The 12,540-nt window shown below is 38.4% G+C and overlaps 1 protein-coding gene across 2 annotated transcripts in view; it reads right to left on the bottom strand.

Annotated features, from left to right (window-relative positions):
* Positions 1-157: 157 nt before the first annotated feature.
* The window catches only part of LCOR (ligand dependent nuclear receptor corepressor), a 129,595-nt gene continuing 117,212 nt past the window's right edge, over positions 158-12,540 (bottom strand). For both annotated transcript variants that reach the window (XM_075348372.1, XM_075348374.1), the window contains exon 7: positions 158-9,155. In XM_075348372.1, the coding sequence (XP_075204487.1) occupies positions 4,874-9,155 (4,282 nt within the window). In that variant the 3' untranslated portion in view covers positions 158-4,873. The remainder of the gene's footprint in view (positions 9,156-12,540) is intronic.

The following is a 12,540-nucleotide window of genomic DNA, read 5'->3' as shown; positions in this document are numbered from 1 at the left end:
TAGCAGCAATGCAACTTACCATGTATTTGGATTTCTAGTTAAAACACAGAAAACCACAGCATGATGAAAGTGTATTTTTTTAACAAGCAGAAAATGTAATTTTATTTTTTTTTTTTACTACCTTGGATTGTCAAAAATGACTAGTCAATTTGGTGTTGAAAAAAATCTTTATAGTAATCAAAGCAAGTAAAAGCTTCAAATATATCAATTGATTTATATATATAAATACAGAGTACACCAGACGTTTAATTTACTTCCACTACAACATATTTTAAATACCCCGAATCATCAGAAGTCAAGAAAACCTTAACGTATTTTCACAGTATCTGTACAGTCGTGTTAAAAAACAAAAAAAACAAAAAAGAAAAAACATCTAAACCCACGCCTACAAAAAATGACACTGCAATACAAAAATATTTTAACAGATCAATATCCCTGAACCTTTTCTTAGAGATGGCTCTGTACACAGCATGTTTTCTATTAACATAACAGATAAAAACACACAAAAAAGGAGTCGACGATGTGCAATAGAAGGCATGTACTGCCACAATCAATACAGAACACATTATTGTCATACTATACAGAATTGGTTGTGAATAAATTAGCAAAAATCTCTACAGGAGCACAGAAGAATATTTGCACAATAGTGTGTCTTGTGATACCATTAACCATTTAACCCTACTGCCAGAGATAATTAAAAAAAAACCTAAACGCATAACACTATGTAATATTGTGTATAGTACATCACTTAAGTACTTGATTTTCATGTGATGAAATTGAAGTACTCTGGTAAATCACACCAAGCAACTGCGGTGGTGTAGTAAATCTAGGAAACACAAAAAAGTGAAATTAAAGTACTTAAAAAGGGGTTGTTCACTGCTTTTACATTAATGGCCTATAATGAGGATACAACACCCCGTACCCCTGTTGATAGGCTGTTCCCGGCACCAGCAGCAGGAAATGCTCAGTTCCTGAGCTACTCCATCTTCTGATGACGGCCGCAGGGTACTACACATCCACCTCCTATTGATCTGAATGGGAGGCGGAGAACCCGGCCGCGGCCGCTAGGCATTGACTGAGCAGCTCCGAAGTGGAGCATTTCTGACTACCTGCTACTGCCAGCACCAAGAACAGCTGATTGGTGGGGGCACAGCCTGTCTGACCCCAGCCGATCAGACATTGATGACCCATCCTAAGCATAGGCCATCAATTTAAAAATAGTAGTCAACCACTGCACCATCACAAATGAACCAAAGTGTTACATTTACAACATTTTCACAAGTAAATGCCATATTTTCAACTAATGAGAATTCTATTTCCACTCATTTACAAAAGCTATTTTCTGAAATAAGAACATAGCTGGCAAACTTGGATGGGTCGTTGCCTATTAGCTAACATGTTCAGGTCCGACAGCGCTAAAGGACTACCAAACCGTAAACCTTTACCAATCGGTGGTCATTTAACAGCCTGTTTACACAGGAAGACAGCAGTAAAAATCACGCACTGAGCTACATCACTCTCTGCCCATGAGCGGCCATAGATCTCAGTTACAGGATGATGCACCACCGAGCACGCAGATTTCGGATTATCTTTTTCTGCGGGTGATTGGCAGCACGTTTACACAGAAACTTACACAATTATCTTTTAGTGTAAATGCAGTTCAAGTTTCTCTTCAGTAGAAAATCTAAAAAGTTTAAATCTTTAATATACAACCTAAATCTTGCAATATACAATTAATTACTGCACAGGTTTATCCTAAATTGACCAGAAGGATAAACTAAGAATTAATGCTTAAAGGAATTCGATGTAAGAAGTGTTAAGAAACACTACAGCGGTAAAAGTAATACAGAATTGTGCTTGTAGATCAGAGGTGGGGAACCTTTTTACTGCCGGGGGCCATTTGGAATTTTCTACCAACCTTCGGGGGCCGCACCAAATTATCAACTTGAAAACGACCAGGCTATATTTAGTCAAACAATTAATTAACTCACCCCTAATGTGGTGGCTGGAGCGGCTGTGATGTTCGGTGATATTGATCATTTTGTTTCTCACAACTGCTTTTCCAGGTTTGTCTTGGTCTGGAGAGGCTGGGGGCATACACATCCCAGGAGACACTGAGGCATATACATCACAGAAAACACTGGGGCGCATATACATCACAGGAGTCACTGAGGCATATACATCACAGGAAACATTGAGGCATATACATCCCAGGACAGGCTGGGGCGTATACATCACAGGAGGAGCGTATAGATCACAGGACGGGTGTCCACATAGGTGGCAGCACAGGGAGCACTAGGTGGCAGCACAGGGAGCACTAGGTGGAAGCACAGGGAGCACTAGGTGGCAGCACAAAGAGCACTGACTGTGACAGCACAGAGAGCACTAGGTGGCAGCACAGAGAGCACTAGGTGGCAGCACAGAGAGCACTAGGTGGCAGCACAAAGAACACTAGGTGGCAGCACAAAGAGCACTGACAGTGACAGCACTAAAAGGCAGCATGGAGAGCATTAGGTGACAGCACTAGGAGGCAGCAGGGAGAGCACGATGTGGCAGCACTGACAGCACTAGGAGGCTGCACAGATTACACAGCACTGAGGGGTTACACACAGTAGTGGGGGGTACACAGCACTTGGGGCAACACATAGTACTAGGGGGTACACAGTACTGGATGGGGGGCCAGCGATGGGTTGCATACTCACAGTACAAGGGGAGGAGGAGGAGTCACATAGCACAGGTTCGGGAGGCATTTACAGCAGGAAGGCATCTTCTGCTGTGACTGGAGCACAGCGCGCTGTTTACCCCGCCCTCAAGGTAAACCCTCAGCACTCGAGCACAGTCCCGGGTTCAGTCCAGAATGTATGGGCTGTAGTCAGGTCCCGAAAAGAGCCCGTACATTCTAGTACGGGCTGCAATCAGGATCTGTAAATAGCCCGTACATTCTAGCATCTACCCATAACGCACTGGGATTTTAAAGGGCCGGCGGCTGGCAAAAGCGCAAGTGCCGCTCAAGCACTGGGGTAGCCTGGAATGTGCCCGGGGGCCGCATTAAATGTGATCGCGGGCCGCATACGGCCCGCGGGCCGGAGGTTCCCCACCCCTGATGTAGATAATGGATTGAAAGTTTGCATTGTTCTGTTAAAGAGTCAACATTGTGTGGTGTTCCTTTTACAATTCTGATGTTTCATTTGCTAATGGAACTGTAGTTACAAAACAAAAAAAAAAAAAAAAGAAGAAGAAGAAGGAGATACTTGGCAGTTGGCAGCACTTTATTAAATGGTCTACTCAAATTGAGCCAAAAGTATTGCGATGATAATACGCTGCTCTCCCAAAAAACGATAAGACATTTAGCAGCTTAAGTGCTGCATAAGAATAACTAGAAACACAGCTGCAATCTAAAAAAATAATATAAAATCTATAAGTTCTCAAATTGCCCGATGTTCTTAAGGAGAACTAAGCCATTTTTAAAAATGTGATGGAATATAAAATTCTAAAACTGCCTGTGACTGGCAGGTTACTGAATGGTGGAAAACCGGAATGTGATTTCAAAAGTTAATGCAAAAATAACTACAGAGATATCCATTTTACAGTTTTTGTTTTCAGAAATGGCTGTTTCGGAATGTTACATTTCCTTTATGGCTTCATTTTGTCGAAGGCTGTGGGCAGGACTGACCATGCACGTCCGAGGAGAGAAATAAAATTAGGCTCTCCAAATAAAATCGAGTTTTAAAACCAGCCTGCAATTCAAGTGTCATGCCACTGTATATTATTGCGTGTGCTCTACCTTCCGTCAATATTGGCCTGACATCGTAAATGCACAATTCGAATAAAAGTATTTTTTTCTTTACAAACATTTCAGTAGAGATTGTTGGATTTTCCAACGACACCCTTTATTACTAATTAAAAAAAAGTCATTGCTGTACTCACAACACTACTAGTCTTTAAAAAAAAACAACAACAACCGGTGTTCTTAAAGTACACCTTTCCTGATGAACTGCTGGATACTAAAACGTGTGCTCAAAAGGGTCAATTTTTTTTTTCAAAATTAATGCCGACAGATTTTTAGTTATCAGTTCAAATGTGCAAATTCAATGAAATTCAAGTGAGTGCAAATTAAGTGTAATATAAATAGAATATTAGCGACTTAGATGCATATACCATCAGAATGACCTGACAAACCTGTTTCAAAGACATACGAATTTTAAAAAAACATACATGTATTAAATAGTTTAAAAAGAAGCATACAAACCGCCACAAAAATTATTTCACATGAAATAACGTTTGAGTGAAGGTAGCCAATACCATTGTGACTATCCCTAGGATGGCTTCTTTTACCAATAATTAAGCCATAAAATAGTTGTCTGCAATTTCATGGATATTTGGTTAATTTAGGAAGAAAAAAGGAAGCACAGAATTACTCTTTGTTAACCAAATAGAAGACATCTCAAATCATTGAAAATGTTTTTCTTGTGTACTAAAAAGAAAAAAAAAACAAACGCTAAAAAACAAAACAAGGTGTGCTTGAATTTTTTTTTTTCTTTACGTCGGTACAAGTGCTTGTGCGTCAAGTATAAAATGCAAGGCTTATGTGGAAGGGCTTTTAAAATAATAATCATAAAAAAAAGAAATAAGGCACTGTACTTTTAACATTCAAAAGGTTAAAAAGAATAAAAACCCAAAATAGAAAAATAACTTAATGTCTTGAGCACCAGAGGGAAACGAAAAGCTATCTTCCTTACAATCCAAGCCTCACAATTGCCTACGTCATCTGGGAGATTTTTAAGGGGTTGCTACAGTTTATGTAAAAGGGTTACTATTAATGCAAAAATAAAAAAATGTACAAAATGGTACACCGGTAACAGATTCTAGCTCATCATTTAACTTCAAGTGATCGTCCTTTGCGAGTGGAAGGCTCCAGCTGTGACCTTTGTTTGCGTTGCCTCACCTGGGGAGCTACGTTTGTTTTGCTTTTTGCAGAGACAGTGCATATTTTATTTAGTTCCTTTTTCCTATGTGAAGATGACAAACTAGTGATTTTAGTGGAATCTTGTCTTCGCTTAGCTGATCTCGTCTCACGCTTTTGAACAAGTTGGGATTTTTGCATAGGAGTTCTTGCTTTTCCTTTCCTTAAACTTATGTTAAAGACATCAGCTTTTCCCACTTGCTTCTTTGGAGCTTGTGAAATGGAAACAATGTCTGTTTTACTTAATTTACTGACTTTTGTTTTTTTAGATGCATCTTTGTCGGCATGAAGGCCGTTTTTAAACAGTCCTTGCTTTGCTTCAATTTTTCTTTTTTTAGTTGGCTGTGGAACAGATTCGATTAAGGAGTCATTTTTGGAACATTTTCTGTTCTTTTGATTTTTCACTTTTTTGGAGTTTAGATCTTTTTGCAAAGTGGATACCTCTTTTCTGATTTCAGCATTGCTCACCTTTTCCATATTTGTCATACACAAATTGTTTTTATTTACTGTACATGATTTAGATTTAACATTTTCCCGCAATCTGTTGCATTTTTGTAGAACATGATCAGAAGCAGGAGCAGTCTTTTTAGCTTTATCATGTGGATCTTGCTTTTGACAGTCATTAGATCCTTTTACAGTATCTTTAGAAACCTGATCAAGTGGTACACTGCTGTTCCCAATCAATGCATTCAATGAATCCTGAGTTTTAAGGTCATTACGTGCTGGACAAACTGAAGCAAATTTTTTAAGATGCTTTTTTAGCCGTTGGGCCTGCAAAATGTGAGGATACAGACTTTGGCTTGAATACTTCGGCGATGGAATAATTGGCAGCTGATGTTCTTCCGGAAGACGAGTGTTTAATTTCTTCACAATCACTAAAGACTTTGTTTCTGTGGTTTCCATAAACCATCCACAAATATCTGATAATTTAAAAGAATTCATAAACAACATCTGCATTGGAGAACATTTTTGTACACCTTGAACGTTCTTGGGTCTACGAACCCTTTTCTTGGTTTTCCAAATCTCTTTTAATTTGTCAGATTTATTTTTGGACTTTCCCACATTTGCCATTTCTCTTTCCAGTGGTATCCAGTTTTTGTGAATAGTTGAGTACTTCTCGTTAAAACTAGAAATACGGTCCTGATTTTCTTCTTCGGACAACCAGTCTAAAAATTTTGGTCTATTTGTTTGGTTATTACAGTCATTTATTTTTTCATTTTCTGTGGCCTGGCTTTTTAATTTACCAGATTTGCCATACGTAATTTTGTCCTTTAATGTAACTTGCTTATTGCTACTCTTGGTTTGAGAGATTGAATTTGTGTTTTGTAATATTACTTTTCTACATTTCTTACGTTGCAGCTGACTAACATTTTTCAAACTTGTTGCACAACACTTGCATTCGGTCTTCACCACATTTACGCAATTGAGATTTTCTCTGGCAAAAGATACCATTCGCTTATTGGAAGCGGTTTTAAAACATATTTTGAGGTTTTCCGGCATCTTAAAGGGGGTAGCACCATTTAAAATCTTTTCGTAAAGTAAAGGTTTTCCCTCTTCACAATGGCGGTTTATAGACATTGCAACATTTTCATCATTAATGGTTTCATTAACAGGGAAATAAACAATCGAGGCATATGGTGGCTCTTCTTCCCTTAATTCCACAGACCTCTGTGCGGAGTTTGTCTTTTTAGGATATATTTGAACCTGAATGGAAGAAATTTTATGAAAAGGAGGGTCAATAGGGGCTTCATGACTCCGAAGACATCTGTCAGTTGGGACAGGTGCTTTTTTGCGCCTCTTTGTTGGTGTAGGACGCTTTTTCGCTTTTTTGTTGCATAAGGAAGAATTGCCAATTTCATCCTGGCTAATGTCACCCAACTTGCTTTCCCCATTAATCACTTCGATTTTTAAGAGCTTCTGAATATCATTTTTGTTAAATTCAGAAGAAGATAAACTATCACAATTGAGATCTTCCTTTGAATTAGTTCTTTCTAGTTTCACAGTAATATTTCCAACTATTTTTGCACAACTATTTCCAACAATTTTTGCAGGACTATGAAAATTTTCAGTAGGCCTTAAATAGTCAGGTGAAGGACAATGCAGTTCAAGTAAAGGCTGTACAATAGTTATATCCTCTGGTACTATTTCGGTCATCTTCATTTTAACAGAATCGTTAAGGTCTACCTTTTGACCATCCTTAACATTTTCAGTATTTTTTACATTAATACAGTCTATATTGTCATTGGCCAAACCTGGGGTCGCATGGTCATTCATCTTGATTGTGATATCAGAACTACTAAAATCATCTTTGAAAGGTTTAGAAATTTGACTTTCAAAATTTTCTTTAGGTATATAATTCGAAGAGATCGTCATTAACTGTTGGTCAGAAGAAAAAGCTGGATCAGTAATAACTCCGGAAGAGTCAACGGGTAAAATCTTCTGCTCAACACTGGAAGAACCGACACTTGAGATATTTTTGTCTGTCTCTCTATTTGGGAATGAAGATGAATATGCGGTGGAAAGATTGGCATGACTGTATTGCAATGTAGAAGAAGCTTCTTCCATTAATGTATTATGTGGAGAACACTCAGGTGGTGTGCGATCAGAAATCACATGATTATTTTTTAATGAAACAATTACTTCCATGTCCAATGATGGGCTACCTGAACTGTTTTCTTGGCTTAAAGAATTACTGGAATGAGAGACATCAAAATCTGGATCTGTAGCCAAGTTAGCTACACTTTTTTCAAGATAATTCATAGATAAAGGATTTGCATCTGTATTCACTACAGAAGAATTCAATTTCATCTTTGGGATTTCATCAGTGTGTTCATTTAGTGCCATTTCAGCGTGGTTGCTTAAAACATTTGCGTTTTCTGATTCCTTTTCTTTAAGAGAAAACGCGGTCTTCAAAGAATCAGAGACATGATCTACTGGCTCTTTAGCCTGACTTTGACCACAATTTTCTGTTTCGCCGTTTTTAGAAGAATCTGACGCAGTCTCTGTCATTTCTTCATTCTGTGGAATAGGTTCAAAATTGTCTATTTCTACTCTTTTCTCTTCAACATGTATCAGTGATAAAATATCTGAGGAAGGTAGTGTGTTAATCAAGCCATTAGGAATTATTAATGCTTCCGAAGTATACAATGCTGAGTTTTCTCGATCCTCAGCTTTTGAGCTTCTCACCAATGTGCGAACAGTGGACAATTCACAGCACTCGCTACTATACATATACCCTCGGGTACTTTTCCTTGCATTGTTCCGAGGACACGCTACAGACTTGTGATTTTCAAAGTGGCATTCAGTCGTAACAGGCTCACTAACGTAAACGACATCACATTGTTTGTCGCAGTCATTTGTCATCAAGACTCGAGAATTCTTACAATTAACGTTTAGGCGCTTATTTTCGTACAACTTCATTTTTTCCAAAGATGATGTAGCGTGATCAGCAAGATAAGGACTTTCGTAATGGTTTCCAAGCTTCTTTACCGTTACTGTATTTGTAGAATTCTCCTGCTTTAATTTACAGTCGTTGCCGTCTAAAAGCGTCGGTTTAGGATTAATGTATTGCGTGTTTTCTTTATTTGCCATTTCTGGGAGTTCAGACCCTGAGGAATCATTGAGCATATTTAATGCAGAGTTACTATTTGAAACAACTGAGTGTTCTAATAAACCAGTCTGACCAACGTCTGATATTTTTACCAAGGTGGATCCCCTTTTTTCCTCTGTGGTTGGAATACCTAAAGGGTTATATGTAATGGTTTGGTCTGCAGCATGAGATATATTAGCATGATCCTCTTTGTGTTCTGAGGAAATGGGTACCTTTGAAAGATAACCTGAACAATGTGACTTTCCACTGTGGTAGCTGTCCTCGTGTGGATTTGTTGGAGTATTTATAGAAACTTGGCAATTTAAACAAGATTCTGAGTAAGATTTGTTTATCGCAACAAGGGAAAGGTCTTCTTTTCCATCAGAACAGGAATGATCATAGTTGTCTATATTATCATGATTTTCAATCTTAGCAACCGAGGCACTTCGACTTTTAGATTTCATTATGGATTCTTCAGTGCATAAATTGTTCAACACAAGAATAAACTGCTTTTGGTGATGTGAACACAGCTTAGCCATGAACATTTCCAGTGATAAACTTGAATTGTTAGGGTCTATTGCTTTTTTCTCTGTATCTCGAGTGCTGGGAAGAAAAAAAAAAAAAAAGAAAAGGAAAAAAAAATAAAAAAAAACATTTAGTGAGGAGATTACACATTAAAGTCAACACATTCCTAACAAATTTTTCCTACTGACAAAACTGCATTGCGGTAATGCTTTGTAAATGTTTAGAAAAACTCTGTACAAGGATCTAACCTGCAAAGCTTCAAGTTCATTTAGCAAAATATCCTTCTACATTCCAGGAGCAGTAATATGAGTCCTTATAATAAAACCTGACAATGTACATCATACCTTTATAATATACCTCTCGGCATTTCCAAGAAGAACCAATAGATTGAGAAAATGCAAAAGCTTAAAATGTAGATTGGAAGAGTTGGAGGTCATCGAGATTATTTTACGATGACAAACAGAAAAGTAATTGGACCAGTCGTTTACTAGGTACAAAGCCAAAAGGAAGATGTTCTTTATAAAGTAGATCTGTTCATTTATGGATTTTTCTTCAACATGGAAATTCTTTAATACATATTTTCAGAATTTCAACACAAGGCTTTAAAAAAAACAAAAAAAAAAAACAAAACATGGCACAAATTTGAATAGCATTAGCATGCACCATTTTACATACTTTATACATAGTTTCTTCCTGCATGTGTGAATTTCTCAATTTCCGTAATCTCTTAAAAATAGCCTCAAAACTTAAAAATACACAGAAATGATTTCTATGGCCAAAAAAGTGTAAAAGGGAAAGTGAAAATGCACAAAATGCTCAGTACAATTGAATTTTTTTGATAGTTTGGCAATTAAAACCACCCACGACTTTGGTGACCTGACCTCACTGACTTTTACAAGTCCAGTTAGCAGATAGTCGTGTGAGATAAGACATATGATTCATTGAATTCTATCATAAAGTATAAAGAGGCATCGATAGACAGAAAACACATTCCATAACTTATTGTGCATTAGGAAAATAATTACAAATGTACAGGAAGCACTGTACAATAACCTAAAAGAAAACAACCCCAAAAACTTAATTTTAAGAATCAGCCCAACTTGTCAGTTTTCAATTTTATTAAGTAAAACAATTGTTTTGCTTGTGTTTTTTTGTGTTAGTAGAGATGAGCAAACCTGAGGTTCGGTGTTAGTACCAAACAGACTTTACAAGAAAAAGTAAATAAATAAAAAAAAATAAATAAAATCAACCAAACCAAAAAGAGGAGTTTGGGTGTGGAGTGAAGGTGCTTTGTGTACGCAAACCACTCATGCGAGCATCGCTGTGCTCAGGTACACTCAGTGCGAGCTGCATGCAGTGCCTGAATTGCTAGCACTGGGGGTAACAACAGTGTGATCAGATGTAGTGTGCAACCCACAACCCTCTCCCCCCCCCATCCAAAAAAAAATAAAAAAAAACAGACCAGCTCACCCGTCCAAGCTCAAGATGTAATAAATGTTCCGGTTTCCCCTTATAATGCACGGATCCAGACTGGGAGCAAGTCCTGGGTATGCAGAAAATAGAGGAGATCAAGCAAAGAATCGGGAAATTCAGGTGGCATAAAACTTGTAGATTTTTCAGTTTTGGCTTGGACCATGAAGGCGGCGGTCTTCACCGCCGAAACCTGTTGTCCGGGATGCATTTGTCCTGCATTTATTTTATGTCCTCCGCTCTGTCATATTTCTAAAAAAAAAAAAAAAAAAAAAAAATCTACAAATAAATCTACAAGTTTTATGCCACCTGGATTCCCCGATTCTTTGCTGGAGCTCTTCTATTTTCTGCATATAATATATCTATCTCACAGACACATATGTATATATACACATCACAGACACACACACACACACACGTATGTTTCCCAATGGTTCATTTGATATGCCTCCATGTATTGATTGTGGGAGCGGTCAGCCCATGCAAATGGGCTGGGAAAAGCTGGGAAATTCAGATCTGGCTCAGCAATTAGTCGCTGAAGCCTGTTGATTTCGGTACAATTTGAGCCTGGTTTTTCCCTGAGTAATCAGTAGGAATTACAGTGGGACTGGCTGCTCTCCTCTCCACATTCAGTCCAGGTTTTGATTCCTCACTGGATCAGGTGAAATAATCAGGAGGCACTCAGTGCAAGGACACTGCTGTGGTGAGCAGTCCAGGCTCACGACGGCTGGTGCTGAGATTCCACAACTCCGCTTTCTGTGCTGAGGAGCCGACACAGTAAGATGTTACGGTTTATTGCATAGGTTTTATTTTGTAGTCAGCATACTGATGTTAGTTAGTGGCCTGATGGCCTTAGACATTTACTTCCTGTTTTTCCATGTGTACACAAACACATCCGTGGCCGTACCTGTGTAGAACCTGCCGGATTGACGCTGTCATCTGTGATTCCATAGCCACTTGCTTAGACCAAGAGAAAAGATCCCAGCTGAGCTATAACCCCAGTCTTCCAGTATATAGTGGAAAAAAAAACAACATCCATCCACCCACCCACCCCCAGAACTGTTCTGCTTATGGCTGGCTGGATGTGGGCAGAGACCCGTAACTTACAATGAGGTTCAGGTCAAGTACGGGTCCCAAACCGAATTCTAAAGTCCGTCTGAAGCTGCAGAACCGACCTTCCATGGGTCTGCTCTTCTCTAGTTATTAAGACAAAATACAGCTAGTCACAGCGGTGTCCTGGAAGACACCAAAACAGTGTTTTGCAATTGCAGTTTTCAAATTACAAAATTGGGGTAGTAGGTGAAAAAATATTATATATATATATATATATATATATATATATATATATATATATATATATATATATATATATATATATATATATATATATATATATATATATATATATATATATATTAGCTGTAATACCTGGGCGTTGCCTGGGATGGTAACTGTCTCTCTCCCAGTCTCTGTCTCTTTCCTTGTCTATCTCTGTGTGTCTTTCTGTGTCTATCTCTCTCTCTCTCTATTTTGTGTCTCTGTGCCTGTCTGTATCCGTCTCTCTCCCTCTCTGTCTGTCTCTTTCCCAGTCTGTCTTTGTCTGTCTCTTTCCAGGGCTGTCTCTTTCCCGGTCTGTCTTTGTCTGTCTCTCTTGTTTGTTTCTCTCTGTCTCTTTCCCTGTCTGCCTCTTTCCCCGTGTGTCTTTCTGTCTGGCTTTTTTCCCCCCTATCTGTCTCTGTGTGTGTCTGTCTCTTTCCCTATGTGCCTTTCTCGGTATGTGCCTGTCTGTCTGTCTGTCTCTCAATCTGTATCTGTCTCTCCACCGACATCATATTACCTCACGCAGAAGCTTCTTATACTTTGAATGTACTTTGTTCCTTTAACAACCAATCACAGCTTCTATTAATAGCCTGTAGCTCACAGGTCCATTCACTTTAATGGAGGCATGTTTTTTGGAGTGTTGTAACTGTAAAGCGCGGGGTTAAATTTTCTT

This window comes from Anomaloglossus baeobatrachus, chromosome 5, assembly GCF_048569485.1.
Source record: "Anomaloglossus baeobatrachus isolate aAnoBae1 chromosome 5, aAnoBae1.hap1, whole genome shotgun sequence".
NCBI lineage: Eukaryota > Metazoa > Chordata > Amphibia > Anura > Aromobatidae > Anomaloglossus > Anomaloglossus baeobatrachus.
The sequence above is the reverse complement of the archived record's forward strand: the minus strand, read 5'-3'. Positions and strand labels throughout refer to the sequence as shown.